The sequence below is a fragment of the Podarcis bocagei genome, assembly GCF_964188305.1.
Source record: "Podarcis bocagei genome assembly, chromosome: 11".
NCBI lineage: Eukaryota > Metazoa > Chordata > Lepidosauria > Squamata > Lacertidae > Podarcis > Podarcis bocagei.
Window position 1 is genome coordinate 20,593,842 of NC_138136.1, and position 20,069 is coordinate 20,613,910.

General features: G+C 41.9%; 1 protein-coding gene across 2 annotated transcripts in view; it reads right to left on the bottom strand.

Moving 5' to 3' along the window:
- COMMD10 (COMM domain containing 10) overlaps positions 1–16,342 on the bottom strand; it is a 60,693-nt gene extending 44,351 nt beyond the window's left edge. For both annotated transcript variants that reach the window (XM_081213922.1, XM_081213923.1), the window contains exons 1-5: positions 16,248–16,342; positions 14,933–15,023; positions 14,131–14,241; positions 12,980–13,135; positions 2,341–2,451 (exon numbers count right to left, since the gene is read on the bottom strand). In XM_081213922.1, coding sequence (XP_081070048.1) covers positions 2,341–2,451; positions 12,980–13,135; positions 14,131–14,241; positions 14,933–15,023; positions 16,248–16,282 — 504 coding nt within the window. In that variant the 5' untranslated portion in view covers positions 16,283–16,342. The remainder of the gene's footprint in view (positions 1–2,340; positions 2,452–12,979; positions 13,136–14,130; positions 14,242–14,932; positions 15,024–16,247) is intronic.
- Positions 16,343–20,069: the final 3,727 nt, after the last annotated feature.

The following is a 20,069-nucleotide window of genomic DNA, read 5'->3' on the forward strand; positions in this document are numbered from 1 at the left end:
ATTACTAAAATCAGATTTTGAAGTTGTTGCTTTCCTCAACAAAAATAAATAAATAAATAAATAAAAATATGACAGTATAGTTTTAAAAGAGGAAGAGGAAGCTGAGAAGGATTAGAAGAATAAAGGCACAAATGTTTCATCACACTTGAAAGCAAGATTTTATACATTCCTCAAAATAAATAATTCAGAGCATTCATTTAATGAGGGGACATACTTTTACAAAAGGCTCTTCATAGTTCAAGTTTATTTCAGTTGGTTTTTATTAAGATTCAAGATGCAATGTACGCAGAAAGTTATTAACGTCTGCAAACATACGGAGGACTGAAAAACTGCCTGCAAAAGAACAAGTGTATTATATGCCATCAGAGCTCCACGTAGTCAGCCAAAGCTCATGGTTGCCAGGGATCCTACCCTTCTCCCAAGGAGGGGGGGTGCCTGCCCAAGATCACGTGGACCATCTCTCAAGAGTCCACATGACTGCAAAGTCAAGACTGCACATTCGCCTCAAACAGGCAAGAGGAACAGGGTGTATGTTGTTACCATGGCACTAAGTCTTCCAAGGGCTCAGAAAGCAGAAAGATGCTTCACTGCTTACCACACCTCTTCTTAAGAGTTCAGTACTAAGGACTGGAAGAGAGGGACCTCTCACTGTGCCTTGGGAAAGGGTGGAGTACAACATACTGCCTTACTCCTTTCTAAGCACATTCGAGTCAGCATGACACCTACTGGCTGAGGGAAAGGGCAAGGAAAGTTTCCAGAACAATAATAAAAACACTTTACTTTAAAAAGAACTCCTACGTCAAGTGAAAAAAATTATACAGCAAGAGATTATCTGCTTAACTGGAGGTAAATCTGCAAGTTGGGGCACTATTAATCTAGAATCCTGTTTATAATCCGTATAGGAAAAGTGATAAGGATTACCAGGTCCCATTTCTCTGGGAAGGGAACTCACAGGATCCTTTTAAAATGATGGGCTTGAGTACAAAACGTTACATATCATGTCTCTGCAAGGAGCAAGTTGTACCAGCATCCATTTCAATAGGCTATAAGAGAGCTTTGCAAAGCCACAGGCTGCATTCCAAAAAACTGTGGTCCACTTTTTGCTGTGAACGCTCGTAATGGTGGAGGGAAACTGTTGCTAGAGAGGCTATTCTGGAGGAAATATCCCCACTTCTAACAGGGAGATCACAGAGGATGGCAATAGGCATTTTTCCTAGGATTGGTCCTGTGGCATCCCATAAGGTCAAAAGACGGGACTGTGCTGAGCTCTAGAGTTCAGCATCAGGACGATGCTAAGAACACGCAATATGACATTCATTTTACGGAAGTCCTGCATATGTGGGTAATGATGGCCGACTATTTTGGGAACGGGTCAGAAAGGACAGAAAAGGAGACAGGAACATCAGTAATAAGTGGTTCTCATTCCCCAAACACAAATTCAGCTGCACAGATTGGTACGGTTTATATTTCTAAATTGAAGTTCATTGTAATGGGTATCGACTATTATCTCAAATGTGCTGAGTGCTCTTTAGGATTGTGTAATCTTTGTATTAAGGTTAAGATATTGTAGTATTTATTTTATTTATTTGTACTTAACCTTGGAGGCAGTGATGAATCCACTCCAGAAGAGGATTTTCCTGGACTCAGAAGTGCCCACTATTGTTCAGTGGCAAATATCCCCTTTTGGGGCAAGGTGCTCGGTGTGTGTGTGTCCAGTTTCAGGCATGTTTGGAGGACACTGAATATCTGGATCGTTTTTGGGTTTCAGGCCAATTCAGGACACTAAAATTGCCTTAGTTGCTGTGGCTGATGGCATTTGTTTGGGGGGGATGGGGGGAGTGTCAACTTTCTCTTTCTTCTTGATCCCTCAGCAGCTTTCGAGACTACAGACCATGGTATTCTTCTGAAGAGGCTCAAGAAGGTGAGAGTTCTGTGATTCAATCAACAATTAGCGCCATTCATAATATTTATTAAAAAGGTATTTTGAACTGCTGTAACGGTTGAGTTGGATGGTTAAAGGGTATACTCTTTAGATTTACTGGTGATCTGAAAATGGCAATGTAAATAAATATTATATGTAATGGTTTTGATGCATCTTCCACCTCAATGACCCAAAGAAAGCCCTGATACAGTAATTCACTACAAAAACAAGAGAAGAGTTTCCCTGCATGGCACACATATAAGAATCATGAAACCCAGATCATTTAGCATGATACCTCAGCAGCTCTACACACCAAGGCCTATTTAAATTTGTTACCTATATTTGATATCTGAAAACTGGAGCCAGCTGAATCATCACCAGCAGCAATGCAGCAATGGGTATGAGTTGAGGCTTCTTACCTTTGAATCTTCATTGCTCATTCCAAGTTCTAAAACAGCTTGAGGAGATTTTTGTTTTGCTTGGGTTGATTGAGCCATCTGAAGGTTAAGCTGCCATCCAACAGACTCAAGCTAGGAAACACAAATGCAAATTAAAAAAAGATGTGCCACAACCACCCAGGTAAACCAATGTTTTAGCTTTCAAGGCTGATGCTATCACTCCCTAAGAAAACGCCGACAGCCTACAGACTGCAAGAAACACACTTCTAGAAACTTTACCCAGTTCTTCCTTAACCTAAAGCCTGGCTCGTTTTCACTGCAATTATATGAAGTAACAGATAAAGCTTATTCTAGGACAATCTCCCTATTCATGAGGATAGACTTCAAGCACCCTAAAAGTATGCAATTGTGATCAAAACCACAAACCACAAATGATGTTTGCTAGTTCCTAGTTCTCAAAGGTATTAACTGTGAGAGCTGCAAAGATAAAAAGTGCCTGTGCTGGAGAGGTTACAATGTGAAAACAGGGCCTTCTCAAATCAGCCAAACTGCTTCCTATGTGCATTCAGTCAAAGCTACTGGCTTCTAGCAATGAGGTGCACACTGGTGACGCTGTGGTCTAAACCACTGAGATTCTTGGGCTTGCTGATCAGAAGGTCGGCTGTTCAAATCCACATGACAGGGTGAGCTCCTGTTGCTCTGTCTCAGCTTCTGCCAAGCTAGCAGTTCGAAAGCATGCCAGTGCAAGTAGATAAATAGGTACCACTGTGGTGGGAAGGTAAACAGCATTTCCATGCGCTCTGGCACTCATCACGGTGTCCCGTTGCGCCAAAATCCGTTTAGTCATGACCCGGAAAGCTGTCTGTGGACAAACGCTGGCTCCCTCAGCCTGAAAGCTAGATGAGCGCTGCAACCCCATAGTCACCTTTGACTGGACTCAACTGTCCAGGGGTCCTTTACCTTTATTCTAGCAACGAAAATATATTTATAGAACCCTGACTTGTCAGCCATTTTTTGGTTTGCAGGGCTAAGAGCATGAGATTCAAAAGCCGTTTCCTTGAGCAGATCAAAATGCAAGCCTGAAGGCAAAGTTGCAAACTTTTACATGATGTACTGGTTTTTAAACCCATTACAATATTACATTCCCATTACAATATTAACCATCCCTTAGACAATTTTGATTATGTGAGCAAGCGGTACTACTGGTAGCTGCAAACAGTATTTTCCTAAATGAGTTACCGTAATCTCTCAGAATCTGTTTGGCCCCCAGAGGTTCCTGGGTCATTGTCTAAAAGGCAACTGGGTCCTCATAGCCATACTGTTCCACAATTCTATTTTTATGTAAATACTTGAAAGCCAGGCTATTTATAAATGTTTTCATTCATATATCACATTCATTTAGATGCGCGACTTCCACAGGGGAAAATCAAACAAGAACACCATATGGTGTACCAGTTTAAATACAGTAAATCAGGATATTTAAAGCTTCAACTTTGCTAAAAGTTTGAGATAGAATTAATAACTTTTTTTTTAAGCTAGGCTTAGACTTTCAGTGAAAAGTTACCCGTGTAGCCCTGGGGCTTCCACTATATGAGAAATAAAACATTTGACCTTATTAATGTTAATATATGTCTGTTTTACAGGTATAGTTGTCTCCTATGGAAATAAGGAGATGAAAGATGGAATGTTCTTGTCAGAACAAAGACATAATACACAGGTATTAGTGTCACACAATCATTTTTCCATCCTGGTTTTAGTGATCTCAAAACATGTTTCATTTCTGACACACAAGCCACAAGATATCTTGCTCACATGTCATTGTAAACCATAATGAAAGTTTCTAATGAATGCACAGATACTGCCCGCTTTGCTCACAGAAGAAACAAGCCATGATCCCCAAGTTAACATTATGTCCAACCCAGAGACCCTGGTTTGTTTTGCTCCAAACAAACCACATCTATACCAAAGGTTTTTTATTCACTTACTAACTCAGTGGTTTGAGCAGGTTTAAAGAGTTGTTGTTTTATGAATATTTTGCTGTGAATCACCCCAAGGTCCATTGGTGGAAGAGAAATTCATAAATACAAATAACAACAACGATACCTTTTGTGGCATAAACAATTCCACACGTTTATCAGCCATTTCAGAAGCTCTTCGACTGCATCATGCTAGCTCCCTTTTCTACCATCCCCAACTCATGAAATGTGATGTTGTGTCAATACAGTGGTACCTCGAGTTGCATACGCTTCATGATAATACGCTTCAGGATACATACGCTTCATGTTACAGACTCCGCTAACCCAGAAATAGTACCTCGGGTTAAGAACAGAAATTGTGCTCCGGCAGCGTGGCAGCAGCGGGAGGCCCCATTAGCTAAAGTGGTGCTTCAGGTTAAGAACGGACCTCCAGAACAAATTAAGTACTTAACCTGAGGTACCACTGTACACCATGCGAGCATTGCTGTGCATGGAACACAGGTTTTCCTCACAACTACACTTTCTTTGACATATGGTTATTTTACTACAATGGCATTGAAAACTATTAGAAAAAATATATATTCAGATTTAATGCACACTTTAAAAATATCACAAATTACACTGCAGATTAACGGAGTTAGCAAGCAAAGGAAAACACAAGTAACCTTTTCATAGATTGGATAGTCTGATTTTCCAGTGCAATTCAAGTGGAGTTTTCACCCCACATTTCTAGAAGTACAGCTATGCTTTCAAAATCTTTGATTAATGTACCATATGCTGCCTGGGGCTTCAGAATGGCTTACCTATTTATTTTATTGAAAGGAAGATTGAATATAATAGAGTCCATCCAATTCTGACTGCTAAGAGTACATGATATATGATCGCAATAAAATGGGACAAGGCATACAGGCATAGAGAAGTGGGTTACTTAACACATGCTGAGAATTAAGGAACCCTCCAAGTAAGCAAAATTATTTTTTACAGAGATTTGCTTTTGAAAAAAATGTTATACAACAATATATTGTTACATACAGCAGGTCTCTTACCAAACACAAGTTTTAAGGCTGGGGTTTTATTTTTTGAATGTGTGCGTGCAAAATTATCACACCTAATATGTAGAATTACACAGTTCAAAATCATTTCCCAGAAGCAATAACTTATCAGACAGTGGATAACCTTCAGTATTACATTAGAATGGGAAAGCGCTGACTTCATTCTTGAGTGGTCTATGTCCCTCCCCGCTTTAAAGACTCCCCATGGTCCACCAATGTGTTTCGAATTTACACAACAAAAAACCAATGCACACACACATATACAATCTCTTTAACAGTCAATGTATTCCAACCATACACTCTTAAGAACAAGGTATTTGCAAGATCAGACCAAATTCTACATAGTTCTCTTTGGAGGAATCCCAACACCGACAGAGACTATGCAGCTCAGTAGAAACTGACCAGCAGGCTGCTTTCTGCAAGTACCATCATCATCATCATCATCCTCATTATTATTATTATTATTATTATTATTATTATTATTATTATTATTATTATATTTATACCCTGCCTTCTTCCTTGCCAGGACTCAAGACTGCTTACAGATAAAATCAAGAACTGATCAAAACAAAAAAATAATAATTAAAAAGCAATTAAACATTGATAGAATTAAAACTATATACATATGCAGTGAGTAACCCTTCATTAAGCAACGGCACTCTTTAATGAGGGCACTGCATAACCTCGCAGTATCTAAATTAAAGGTGCTTGAAAAATCTGGGACCCTACTAACATATATAACGGATGACTAAACAGTTTTATGCAAACTTGTACAAAGTCATAAAAACAATTGACTAGAAAGATGAGAATATATATATACACACACACCCTTTCCTTCCCTCAACAGCCTGTGCCATGAACCATTTTCACTGCTGCAGTTCACACAATATTTTGTTTTATTTAGGAACAACATCCCACCACTTCCGCAGATAACCTCAACCAACAGTGCAGCGCAGCAGCTAAAAGAATGAACTGCGAATCAGTCTCTGCTTTGAATCTTATCTCTGCCTTAGGCCACCCCATCTCGCTCTGCCTTCATTTCCCCAACTACACTAATGAGGGATAGTAATATCAACCTATTTTACAGGGTTGCCGTAAAGAATACAACTGTTAGAGCTTTCCCTGAACACTTGAAAGCTACTTCCAGTTCAGCAAGCATTTTTTGTGAACTGGGAACCCTAAATACTAATTACGGGCACCCATGTTTTGCATCGGGATACCCTACACCAACACACTTTATAGTCACATTCTTGGCCTACACAGTCCTCTTTTTGATATACAAATTTCAATTCAGTTTACATATTCCTCCCAATCCCATCCCCCTAAAAACCTGACAGAGTACAGCAGTGGCTCAAACTAGAAAAACCTGCATTTGTTTCTTCTTAAATAGCAGGCATAGTGGAGGGGGGGGGGTTAGGGTTAATTTCTCCCTCAGGATCCTGATGAGAATCCCTTCCTCTAGGTGCTATTTGACCTTGGATGGAAGCTGATATTGGCAGAAACGCTTGTTTCCAGCACCGAAAAGTCACACTTGCATAAATTTCTTATTTGTGCTCCAATTTTAAGCTAAGGAATCTGCGCATGAAGGATTCATGCTCCCAAGAGGCGGGAACAGGTGAAGAGACTGGGGAGTGAGAGACTGCAGACAGGTTAGGTGATGCACTTAAAAATGAACTTAATGTGATTTGTAACAGTGTTAAAACAGCCTCTGTAGTAATGGCAAAGGTGACAAAGCCCAACATCGTTTTAGGAATCAAGCTAAAAAGAGGAAGATAAGCATCATTAAACATTAGCGCAGGAGGATCTTTAAACAGACAGTGGCTCTAAGCTCCTGAAAGGAGGACATTGCCAGAAAAAATATGGGAAGCTACGAACCACCTGCTCTTCAGCAAATGTTTCTCGTTTTCAGCAAAAAGGGCTTCTTCCAAAAGAGTCTTCTACTGGACCTTTCTCACTACTCTATGTCCTATTTTTCTTTTTCTTTTCTTTGTTTTTGAAATTTTTTTATTAGTTTTTATAATTACAAAGTGGTAACAAAAATTCTTTATATAATCAAGCCATGAGATTCTCTGAATCTCGTGACCTCCCCCAATCCCTTACATGGGTCCTAATAACAATTTTTTACCAATCTACATATCAATATATTCTCCATACTTCTCATAAGTGTAAGTTGTACATAAAACCCATTACTTTACAAGTGGTTCTTAAAGTCCAGCTAACGTTTTGATTTGCTTAAAGTGTTCTCTTGGGGAGATTATTAATTTTTCCCATTCTTTTTTGTATGTCCTATTTTTCAAACACCCATTAAAACTACTAGCCCATATTTAAATAAAACTCAGCAATGAATTTTTGTCCTTCCTCTAGGAATGGACTGGCATTCTCTGCATCAAAAGTATCTCTGGGAATTGGGATACCACTAGAGCCCGTGGCTACATATGCATGAAACACCATCTCATCTGAGCAGTAGCAAGCTTCTTTCAGACATGGAGCCCAGACTCAAACTGTTGCAGCTGCTTAAACCAATCACATCACATTTGGTGGCTATGGTGCAGCCAATGGGCCACACAGTACCCCATTCCAAGGAATGTATAAGGTTTCTTAGTGCCTTGCTGCTTGCAACGATGGGCATGGAGAAAGGGAGAGGACTTGGGATCCAACACATCATCATGTCAAGAAAAGAACTGTGAGCAAATCTGAGCCTATAAAGCAGTGCTTCCCAGCTGGTGGTCCTTGAACCCCAGAAGGTTCATGTAAGCCACCCAGGGGGTCTGTGGTTCCAATCACTTAACAAAAACTACCATAGAGATATCAACATTTTCAAAAGTAGGGGGTCCATGGCTTGGTTTTTGAAAAGCAGAGGTCCACAGTACTTAGCTAATTGGGAACCACTGCTGTAAAGAAGAAAAAGAAGAAGAAGAAGAGGAGGAGGAGTTTGGATTTGATATCCCGCTTTATCACTCCCCTTCAGGAGTCTCAAAGTGGCTAACAATCTCCTTTCCCTCCCTCCCCCACAACAAATACTCTCTGAGGTGAGTGGGGCTGAGAGACTTCAAAGAAGTGTGACTGGCCTAAGGTCACCCAGCAGCTGCATGTGGAGGAGCGGAGACGCGAACCCAGTTCACCAGATTACGAGTCCACCAATCTTAACCACTACACCACACTGACTCTCTAGCATAATATGGGCTGGTTTCATTCACTAATAATAGTAATAATAATAATAATTAATAATAATAATAATAATAATAATTTATTATTTATTATTTATACCCCGCCCACCTGGCTGGGCTTCCCCAGCCACTCTGGGCGGGTTCCAAAAGAATATTAAAATACATCAAACATTAGAAGCTTCCCTAAACAGGGCTGCCTTCAGATGTCTTCTAAAAGCCTGGAAGTTGTTGTTCTCTTTGACATCTAGTGGGAGGGTGTTCCACAGGGAAGGCGCCACTACCGAGAAGGCCCTCTGCCTGGTTCCCTGTAACTTGGCTTCTCGCAGTGAGGGAACCGCCAGAAGGCCCTCGGTGCTGGACCTCAGTGTCCGGGTAGAACGATGGGGGTGGAGATACTCCTTCAGATATACTGGACCAAGGCCGTTTAGGGCTTTAAAGGTCAGCACCAACACTATGAATTGTGCTCGGAAACGTACTGGGAGCCAATGTAGGTCTTTCAAGACCGGTGTTATGTGGTCTCTGCGGCCGCTCCCAGTCACCAGTCTAGCTGCCGTGTTCTGGATTAGTTGTAGTTTCCGGGTCACCTTCAAAGGTAGCCCCACGTAGAGCGCATTGCAGTAATCCAAGCGGGAGATAACCAGAGAATGCACCACTCTGGCGAGGCAGTCCGCAGGCAGATAGGGTCTCAGCCTGCGTACCAGATGGAGCTGGTAAACAGCTGCCCTGGACACAGATTTGACCTGTGCCTCCATGGACAGCTGTGAGTCCAAAATGACTCCCAGGCTGCGCACCTGGTCCTTCAGGGGCACAGTTACCCCATTCAGGACCAGGGAATCCTCCACACCTGCCCGCCTCCTGTCCCCCCAAAATAGTACTTCTGTCTTGTCAGGATTCAACCTCAATCTGTTAGCCGCCATCCAACCTCCAACCGCCTCCAGGCACTCACACAGGACCTTCACTGCCTTCACTGGTTCTGATTTGAAAGAGAGGTAGAGCTGGGTATCATCCGCATACTGATGAACACCCAGCCCAAATCCCCTGATGATCTCTCCCAGCGGCTTCATGTAGATGTTGAAAAGCATGGGGGAGAGGACAGAACCCTGGGGCACCCCACAAGTGAGAGCCCAGGGGTCTGAACACTCATCCCCCACCACCACTTTCTGAACACGGCCCAGGAGGAAGGAGCGGAACCACTGTATGACAGTGCCCCCAGCTCCCAGCCCCTCAAGACGGTCCAGAAGGATGTTATGGTCGATGGTATCAAACGCCGCTGAGAGATCCAGCAGAACTAGGAAACAGCTCTCACCTTTGTCCCTAGCCCGCCGGAGATCATCAACCAGTGCGACCAAGGCAGTTTCAGTCCCATGATGAGGCCTGAATCCCGACTGGAAGGGATCCAAATGGTCCGCTTCTTCCAGGCGTGCCTGGAGTTGTTCAGCAACCACTCGCTCAATCACCTTGCCCAAGAATGGAAGATTTGAGACTGGGCAATAGTTGGCCATCGTGGCCGCATCTAAAGATGGTTTTTTAAGAAGCGATTTAATAACCACCTCTTTCAGCGGGTCTGGGAAGGCTCCCTCACGGAGGGAAGCATTCACCACCCCACGAAGCCCATCGCCCAGTCCTTCCCGGCTTCCACTTAACTTTTGTGGATTTTTGTTTTGTGTGTCAACCTTCAGCGGGTTAGCAGTAGAATCTTGCCAGCATACAAAAAGTATATATAAAAAGTTAAAGCCATAGAATCATCTTTTGATGAATTTTTCTTCTTTTTTTTTAAAAAAAGAAAAGATTGCTAACACAGCAATAGTATAAGCACAATGAAAAAAGAGCAACCACAAAGTTATGGCACGGTAATAAATCTCGTATTGATCTCTGTTATAATCAACTATCAGTCAGACCACACCAGTCCCTCATTATGTCATCCCTTGAGCACAAAATAAAAATAAAACTAAACGTTTATTTTTATATTAGATCTTGCCATGTATCTGGATCTACTTCTTATAGTTCTGCTCCTTCTGGCATTAGCAGTACCCCTAACCAAGCTGTTAATGTGAACACTCATGCTTTGAATTTATTCCAGTTAATTTCAAGGCAGTTTCTAACGCATTGCTTCCAAACAGCTACAGGCAGACAGAGATTTTAATCTATGTTAAATACCTGTACAAGAAGCCATTTGAAGCCAATAACTGCTTCCACCTCCACCCACCCACCCACGGAACACAAAATGAAGGCAGTGAGAATGAATATCATCTTGTGTTCTATCCATACAAATGAGCAAAGGTTCATGTACATTTAAGTCAGGGATCAACAGTTAAGACACAGAGGAATATTATCTGAGAAATCATAAACTTGTTAATGTTTATAAAATAAACTTGTTTATTTGGTTCAGTTTTAATAACTGTCTGGACTCAGTGTTTTACCCGAGAGTAACGGGTTGGTGGCAGCGGGGAAGTGAGCACAGTGGTGGCACAGAGATCAATAGACTGTGAAACGTCCGGGGACCCTGTGTGAGTGCCACGCATGGCATCCTCCTTGTCCCAAAATATCCCTTTTCACACAACCTTTTGCCCCTAGGCCATGTATGAAACTTTGATGGGGCTCCAAACACTGCCTCTTCAAGCCCCTTTCCCATATTCCCCCTCCCACCTCCTTTCCTTGACTCCTGCTTGCCTTTTACTGAACTTACATCCTTTATAGTCCTAGGTTTGTTGCATTCAAACCTACACCATTCAGTTTTCTTCTAGCACCAGCAACCCCAAGTTCCCTTTGCAGCCCCTCCTGTCCTGGCTTATGCAACATGAAGCAAACCAAGGGCTGCTTTACACTCACGAGCATTTCCTATGCAAATACCTGGGGAGCCTAGCATGGCAAAGGCCATCTTGCAGCCAGGCGACACTCACCACGTTCAGGGGAGAGATTACTGCAACTGAGCAGCTACTGCAATTTCTGAGCGACAAGGGCAACTTTTTCCATGATGCTCAAACATGGGTAGACTACAGGGCACCCAGCTCCCTAAACTTTGGTGACAGCTCCCTTCTACTGTTTTAGAAAGCTGAGTGGCAGGGGGAAGGTGCTTCGTCTAAAAAAATTACCAGGGGAAAATGAGAAGATTTGGCTTGTGGATTTCATTAATGACTACTATAATCTGAGCCCTTCCTTTCAAGTTGTCACAAATCATGTTAGTGTATGTGTATGTCTATCACACTGATTCAACCTGGTTCACACATATGGCATTTCCATGCAAGAACAGCTGACATGAGTCCTAAGAGCAGAAACAGCTGATGGAGCCTGCTGCAGATTGGTACTTCTCCCAAGCAACACGAGGGTAGCTCTTGTTAAAATAGCACCCAATACTAAAAAAAATCCCAAAAAACAAATGTGTCAGAGCGAAGGACGAGCTAACATTCTCCTGCCTTTTCATCTGGCTCTGACCTTCTGCCTCTCTAAAAGTGTTGTAGCCTTTCAACCATCTACTGGGCTCGGGCAGCTACTTCACGGGATCAATAATAAAAGTTCATAATACAATGTTCCCCTCCCTGCCTTCTTACCTAATGGGGTATGTAAGAGCATTTAAAGAAGCAATCTATCCCACATGAGGCACAGAAGTAAACACAACTCTCTTGATAGAGCACCATTACAGTAGTTTTTGCTTAAACCTTTCCAAACTCATTTGTCACCTTAATTATGCTCTTAATAGTAACAGAGGTGGGTTTTTTTTTTTATAGTCCCAGGTTTTAATACTCAGTACATTCTAATTTCCTCCCATCTCCCTTATGCATCCATCTCATATGTATGTTTTTTTAATTGTACATGAATGAAAACTGTAAACAATCAGTACAGTGACGACCAATTAAAATAAGATGAGGCACAGCAGAGAATAAGATTTGTGGTGATACAACAGAAACAAATGCTCTGAATGTATTATTTATTAATGTATTGCGACATTAATAAATGAACAAATAAATAAATAAACACTCTACATGTACGTGTTGCCTTAAGGAAACTTGGGCACACTGCCCAAGTACATTTCACAATTCAACCAGTAACCACATCTACCGATAATAATATGCAATATGTTATTCTTAAATAAATGGTTTCATTGCCTTATTTGAATCATTTAATGCTGTACTCTCTTACACCAGCCAAGTATCTTATTCAACCAACGAGCCAGTCACGTAAACTACTGGATTCTCTACAAGGCATTAATGGGTTCAAAGCAAGGTTTGTTGCTGTTTTTTGAACATAATGTGTCAAACTCTCAAAAATGACTCATGCATATATATGTACACACACTAGAATGTTTACATCGCTTGGCTAGCAATAATATCTAGGTTTTCACTATTAAAATATTTCTTTCAATTTTTGGCACACACCTAGTTCTTAGCTCATATGCATCACATTCACCATTTACTGTGCATCTTCTGTCCCAATGAAAAAGTATTTTCTATGTTTCTGTAACTGTTACCTTCTGAGGTGACAAAGTCCTCTGTCTGAACTTTTCCACTGTCTCTGGACCTGCAGCAGCCCATGTGGTGGCAAACACTTCTGCTTTGTCGTGATCCACTTTGGAATGCTCCAACTGCTGTTGCAGAACAGTTGGCTTCAAGTTGTGATACACAGCCTGCAAAAAAAGAAAGAAAAATAATGCAATACACACACTTCCCTAGCTGATACACTAGACAACATGCTAAACAACTCAAGTGATGGTAAATATTTGACACTCACGGTTCATTATTTAAGTCAAGGTGGGTATATCCAAAATGCACAAAAAAAGTTAGCACAAAATTTACAACAGCAATGAGGGCACTGGCTGAAGGAAGAACAGAATGTTTCTAACAAAAAAAAATTTCTGCAACAGAAAGGATACTTTAAAGTTGCAGGAACCATTGAAAGGATTAGCTGCACATTTGTTGCAGGGCAAACCGACTGTCTGGAAAGGCCTTGTACAATTGACACATGATATACAGTACCAGGATAAAATCCTACTTAAGTCAATGTTTAGGATCAGGATGTTGCATTACTTGTAAACCTATTTACATGCCAAATAGCAGGCTTCCTCAACCTCAGCCCTCCAGATGGTTTTGGCCTTCAACTCCCATGATCCCTAGCTAGCAGGACCAGTGGTCAGGGATGCTGGAAATTGTAGTCTCAAAAGATCTGGAGGGCCGAGGTTGAGGAAGCCTGCCTAACAGGAACAAATTGCAGCTCTATTATTTCTTCCTATGCACCCATCCCAGTTAATATATGGGTATATGTTCTTCAGTCCCATGCACTACAGCACACCATTATATATACCACTGCAAGAAACAGGGAAGACTACATGTGTGACGTGGGTGTGTGTGCGTGCGCGTGCACACACACACACACACAGAGAGTTCTGAATTATAACCCCAGATCATCCCAATTTAGATCACAATCCTATGCATGTTTTCTTGGAAGGTAGGTTCCATTCTGATCAATGCAGCTTACTCACTAATAAGCATGCAGGGACAGGCATCTTAAAGCACGAAGAAGCAATCCCAAGTGTTTTTAATGATGCAGTACCTTAAAGGAGGAGGATTATCTCTTATACTTTGCATCCTTTTACTGAAAGTATAGAACTATAATAGAAGATACCTGTTCCAAAATGAATGCAATGGTTTCAAGGACAAGATGGAGATCTTGCTTCTCCACTGAAAAAGCGGCTTGTAGCTTTTCTTCCTCCTCTTCTGTGAAAGTACTCTCAGCCTGAAATAAAAAGATTTCCATTTACCAAAAATTAAGATACTATTTTATTCACCAGATTGATTGGTCTCATGCCTTTTCACAAACAGCATAAATGTCAATTATATTGGCAAAAGTTGCTTTACAATGAGTCAGCCCACTGGTTCACCTAGCTTACTATTATTTATACTGACAGGCAAAATCGCTCCAGAGCTTCAAACAGGAGTCACCATCCTTTATATAGCTCCCTCTCCCACTCCCATCTCTTCCAACCTCATCCTCTGGCTGTCATTGAACTAGCTTTCAGCCATTTTCCGTGAGAGTGGAATAATAATTATTAGTGGTGGTAGTAGTAGTAGTATTAATTAAATTTATATACTACCCTATACCTGCATGTCTCAGGGTGGTTCACAAAATAAAATCACCTAAAGGAGAGCACAGCAGACCACAGCAGCATTTTTTAACCCCATCAGTGTGCCCGCAAAACTAAAAAACCTGGGAAACATCTACTGAATGGTTTTTCCCCCAGGTGTTCCAGCAGAAAATATTGCCCTTACAGCGCTCTCAGAGGAAAGCTCCCATTGGCAGAGACACTTGGACAAGCAATTGTATTGTACTTTTCTGGAATCTATACTCAATTGTAGCCCATGGATACTACCAGCTTAAGAGATTTCACTGTGCATTGTGCAGTTATTTTCTCTCTCTGTATACAAACCTTTAGGTGAAGCTTCTGAAGGATGCGGGAGAGCAACCGAGAGAACTTTCCCGTGTCAATAGCATTGATGAGGGACACAGCCTTTCGAACACTAGAAAAGGGGAAGAGAGGATGGCAAGAATCAGTTAAAGACAAGGGACCTGGTGGGCAAAATAAGTTTTTCTCTGCTCTTTTCTGATGCCAGGAAGAGGTTTAAACAACAATGAAAAGGGCTGCCTACTTTCCCAGGCAAAGTTCCTGAACACACATGTGTTGTGGGAAAACCTTCCACAGGAGACGCAGCCGGTGAAGGAAAGAAAAGAAACAGTCTCCTGATCAGGAATTACCACTATATTTAAAATGTTTATTGAATATATGGGGGGGGGGAATTGTGTACATTTGAAAACGTGGGCAGAATTAAGATAAATTTAACAGTGTAAAGAAGTTTTGATGGATATATCAAAGGAATACTGAATGGCTTGGTTTATACAAAATATGCAGGGATTTGTGTAATGCAAAATGAACCATGGGAAGAGAAGAAGGGAAGTCACTGAAATTTTGAGGTTGTTTAAATGAATATTCTAAAATGTACAATAGAAAAGTTAATAAAAATTGTAGAAAAAAGAAGACGGAATTACCACTTTATTCTATGCTTGGGCACAGCATTTCAGCTTCTGGGAAGCTAGAAATTAAAAATGCTGGAACTGTGAACAAAGGACTTGGAGGGGGTTATACCCATGCAGAATTTTACATCTGGTTTTGGGCTGCCTAGTTCCTGCTTCTCAACCAGCATACCATCCTCCGCGCTGTCTAAAAGTGTGTGTCGCTGAGCTCATTACTGCTATTTTTCTTTGGTTTGTTGCTCTACACACACCACAGGCTATTCAACAGCAAATGCTGCTGCTATTGTTGCTTTTCCTACCACCGCACTTCTATGCTAAGCGCGCGGGGGGGGGGGGGGTCAGCAATAGGTTTTCTTTGCAGCACCATCTTATGCACGTCTACTCGGAAACCAAGACCCGCTGAGTCCCAGAGGAGTTTGCTCCCCAATAACCGTGTGCACAATAGCAACCCCGGTTGCCACGGAACTGTTCAGACACAGGAATACCGGCAAGCCTCAGGCTGCGAAGACCCAGCCTCAGTCCCATACTAGGTAGGTAACGTTGGTGCAGGTAAAGAAACCTGCGCATGCCCAGACACCACTTTGTTTTTACTACTTTGGAAACCGTTTCAAGGCGCCACCTCCCGCCTGCCCGTGCCATATTTAAAGGGAGAAACGGGGTTGGCAGCGCCTTTGGCAGACCCACAAGGGAGGAGGCAGCAGAGCAGATCCTACCTGACAGTATCCGGAATAACAGTGGGCGCCGCCATCTTGGTCGCTGTCGATCATACTGTCCCCGCCCAGCCAATAGCCAAGCAGCTAAAGCCGAGAGCCAATCCCGGCTCAGACTGCCTCGAGCTAGCTCCGCCTTTCGACTTCAACCCACAGGACTGAGGTTTAGCGTCGGAGATGCTTTCGCAAAGCGGGACGGAGAGCGGAGCGTCTCCTTCTCTGTCCGCCAGGCGGCGCAGTCCTTAGCTTGCACACGCCAGATCACTGTTTAGGAATAATAATACCCAGCAGGGGCGGATTTTGGGGACAGGGTGCCCTGAGCGGGGACAAAATGTGGCGGGCCCCCCCTGAAATATTTCTTATTTTCACAATAATTCCTTTTGGTACAATTGCTTTTCTAATGGATCTTCTCATTAGGTACAAGTCCTTTTTTATATATAAAAATTTTTAGGGGTGCTCTCATTTTCCTACTCATATTGAAATACTGCCCCTCAATGTGGCCAAACTTAGATTCACAAAATGTTTAGCAGTATGCGTACCCCTGTGTCGTCCCCCCCTCAGAAAAAAAGCACTGGGTACAACACATAGGTGGTGATTGTTATAAAAGTTGGGTGCCAGCTTTACTCTCAGCAAGAGAAAAGAAGGCTCTTAGGATCTGTGTTCCTTTGGAGAATTGAGACGTGGCAGGGTCTGCCATAGCTTTAAGAAATATGGTTTATTCACCTATTTGCACCTTCAGTCTGCATGGAGGGAGTCCAGATCTTACAGCATGGGCATTTCAAGAGGGCACTATTCAATTTCAGAAGCCTTTATCCATACAGATATTATTATTATTATTATTATTATTATTATTATTATTATTATTATTGATGAAGACGAACAATATTTTATTTATATCCCACCCTCCCCAGCCGAAGCCGGGCTCAGAGCGGCTAACAACAGTAAAATGATACAACATTATAAAATCAGTTCATTATAAAATCAGTTCAAATCAGATTAATGGCAACCATTGGGCTAGAATGCTGTGATGATTGCCAAAGGAGGGGGCCAGGCTGTGCCCTGGCCAAAGGCGTGGTGGAACAGCTCTGTCTTGCAGGCCCTGCGGAAAGACGTCAAGAGCCGCAGGGCCCTAGTCTCTTGTGACAGAGCATTCCACCAGATCGGGGCCACAGCCAAAAAAGCCCTGGCTCTGGTTGAGGCCGGCCTAACCTCCCTGTGGCCTGGGACCTCCAAGATGTTTTTGTTTGAAGACCGTAAGGTCCTTCGTGGGACATACCAGGAGAGGCGGTCCCGTAGTTACGAGGGTCCTAGGCATTCATCAGATTAAACATTCATCAGATGTCTTTTCAAAACTGTTGAATTATGAAAACATATTCAATAACTGCATGTTGAACTGGCTTTGCTTCAGTATTATTTCATTCCTCCCCTGAAGTTTTTCTACCTGCCCATCTATCAACAGGTGCCTTCCTAGTTTCTTATTTCGGGTGCAGAATACTGTTTCTGCGTTTGCACCACTATGGCCCTTTCCTGGGTCTGCACACCACATTAAAGGGGCGTTGTGCATGTGTGAGTACAGAAAGGAGTGGTATCTGCATTTTATTCAGCATTATTTTAAAATAACCCAGAGTTTACAGAGGGAAACAAATATGGGCAATAAACAGCTGGAGGGATCTCTTAACTTAACTGGCCCTCTTATGTAACTTGAACATGATATAATAGGCCCCTGTAACATACTCCTAAGGCACTGTGGTACTTGCATCATAATGACAGCAGAACAATTCTGGCCCTAAAAGTACAATCCCACAAAGATTCCTGGGTAGAATATTACATGATAACATATCTGCACTGTTTTAAAAAAGATGAGCTGTCATCTCAGGGAGACCTATGGCTCCAGAAAGTCTAGTAGTTTCAATCCCAGGTTTTGACCATTAAGCCACCCCTTTGGGTTTCAAAGAGTGATTCTGATGTATTTGGGGCAAAATGCCAGCTGGTCCCACTTCATCACTTGATGGAAAATGAGTCTGGCCTGTTCAACCACTCGTACCGATCAACGTCTGCTAAGGGGAGAGCTTCATAGTTAATGTTCACCAGCCTTGGCCTGTTAAGAGCATAACTATGCCAGAAAATTCACAAATCACAACCTCCTTCCAGGCTCTTTTTGTTTTTCAATAGCATTACCTAACAATACAAAACTGAACATAAGCAATATTTCCAAGCCCAAGTAGATCTGATTGAGGACCGCCAGTCTCAAAATCAGTTAAACTTGGAACAAAGCCTTGGCAAACGTTTCAAGATATGTTCCAGATACTTTCTTTCTGGGTCTCTGCAATCTTGCAACTGATACAAAACTTAAGTTGTAGTGTGTAGCTGAACACATTCCAAACTCCACACTAGAGTTTTGGAGTCAAAGAGCAACCATTTGTGAAGGGTATCTGGCTGCCTAGTAAGTTAAGTTCTCTGCTTTTTTGTTTTTAATACAATAATACTATTTTAACACAATAATGCTATTCTTAACACAATAATGCTATTTTTAAAAATATAAACAGTGAAAAGCAGCACAAAAACAGTGCTTTCTAGAAGAGGAAGAAATAAAACTACTAAGAACACAGATATACAATAAAAACTACTAACTTTAGAAGCCCAGATTGTAAGACAACAAGGTGTTTAAAGCCTGAGTGAACAAAAATTTCTTCAACTAGTGCTGAAAAGAACATAAAGGTGGTGCAGGGAACATATGTTACTGGGAAGCATATTCCATAACCAGGGTTTTGCCACTGAGGCCTTTTTTCATTAGCCACCTGATTCACTTAGAATCATAGAATTGGAAGGGACCCATCGGTCATCTAGTCCAACCCCCTGAAAAGCAGGAATCTCAGCTAAAGCATCCATGACAGATGGCCACCCAACCTCTGCTTAAAATCCTCCAAGGAAGAAGAGTCCACAACCTCCCGAGGAAGACCATTCCACTGTCAAACAGGTCTTACTGTCAGAAAGTTCTTCCTTTCTTGTAACTTAAAGCCATTAGTTTGAGTCCTGTCCTCCATAGCAGGAGAAAACAACCTTGTTCCCTCTTCCATATGACAACCCTTGAGATATTTGAAGATGGCTATCGTATCTCTTCACAGTCTTCTCTTTTCCAGGCTAAACACATCCAACTGAACCGTTCCTCATAAGGCTTGGTTTCCAGACCCTTGATCGTCTTGGTTGCCCTCCTCTGCACACATTCCAGCTTGTCTAATATCCTTCTTAAATTGTGGTGCCCAGAATTGGACACCGTATTCCAGGTGTGGCTTGACCAAGGCAGAATAGAATGGCAGTATTACTTCACTTGATCTTGACACTACAGTATACTTCTGTTGAATTGTTAGGTGCAGATTTTGCTGAGTAGTCTTATTGTACTGAACCTTTCAGAATTTTGTTTAAATGCTAATAAAGGATTGAGATTGGTCTTTGGTCATGCATGTCTGCAAAGGGGAAGCCCATATGCATAGTGTGCTATGCAGCAAACCCTACAATTTGTACCGGATACAAGTATAACAAAATTTAAAAATGCAAACCTACCACAAACACAAAGTGTGACTTGGGCACTTCCCAAAAAATTGTTTTGTGTGACATTGAAGGGACTTGTGGGTACATTACAGTAATTAAGGTACTGAAGTAAGAAGTGAACTGTTGATTCAACGCTTCCCTTGAAGGCTTAGTAAAGTTGCAATCTCAGGTATGGAGTTTTGCAAGCCTTCATTTATTGAAACTAGGTTTCTTTGACTATTTTAAAAAATTAAATTTTAGACATACTTTTAAGCAAAACATTGACTTGTGTTGGAG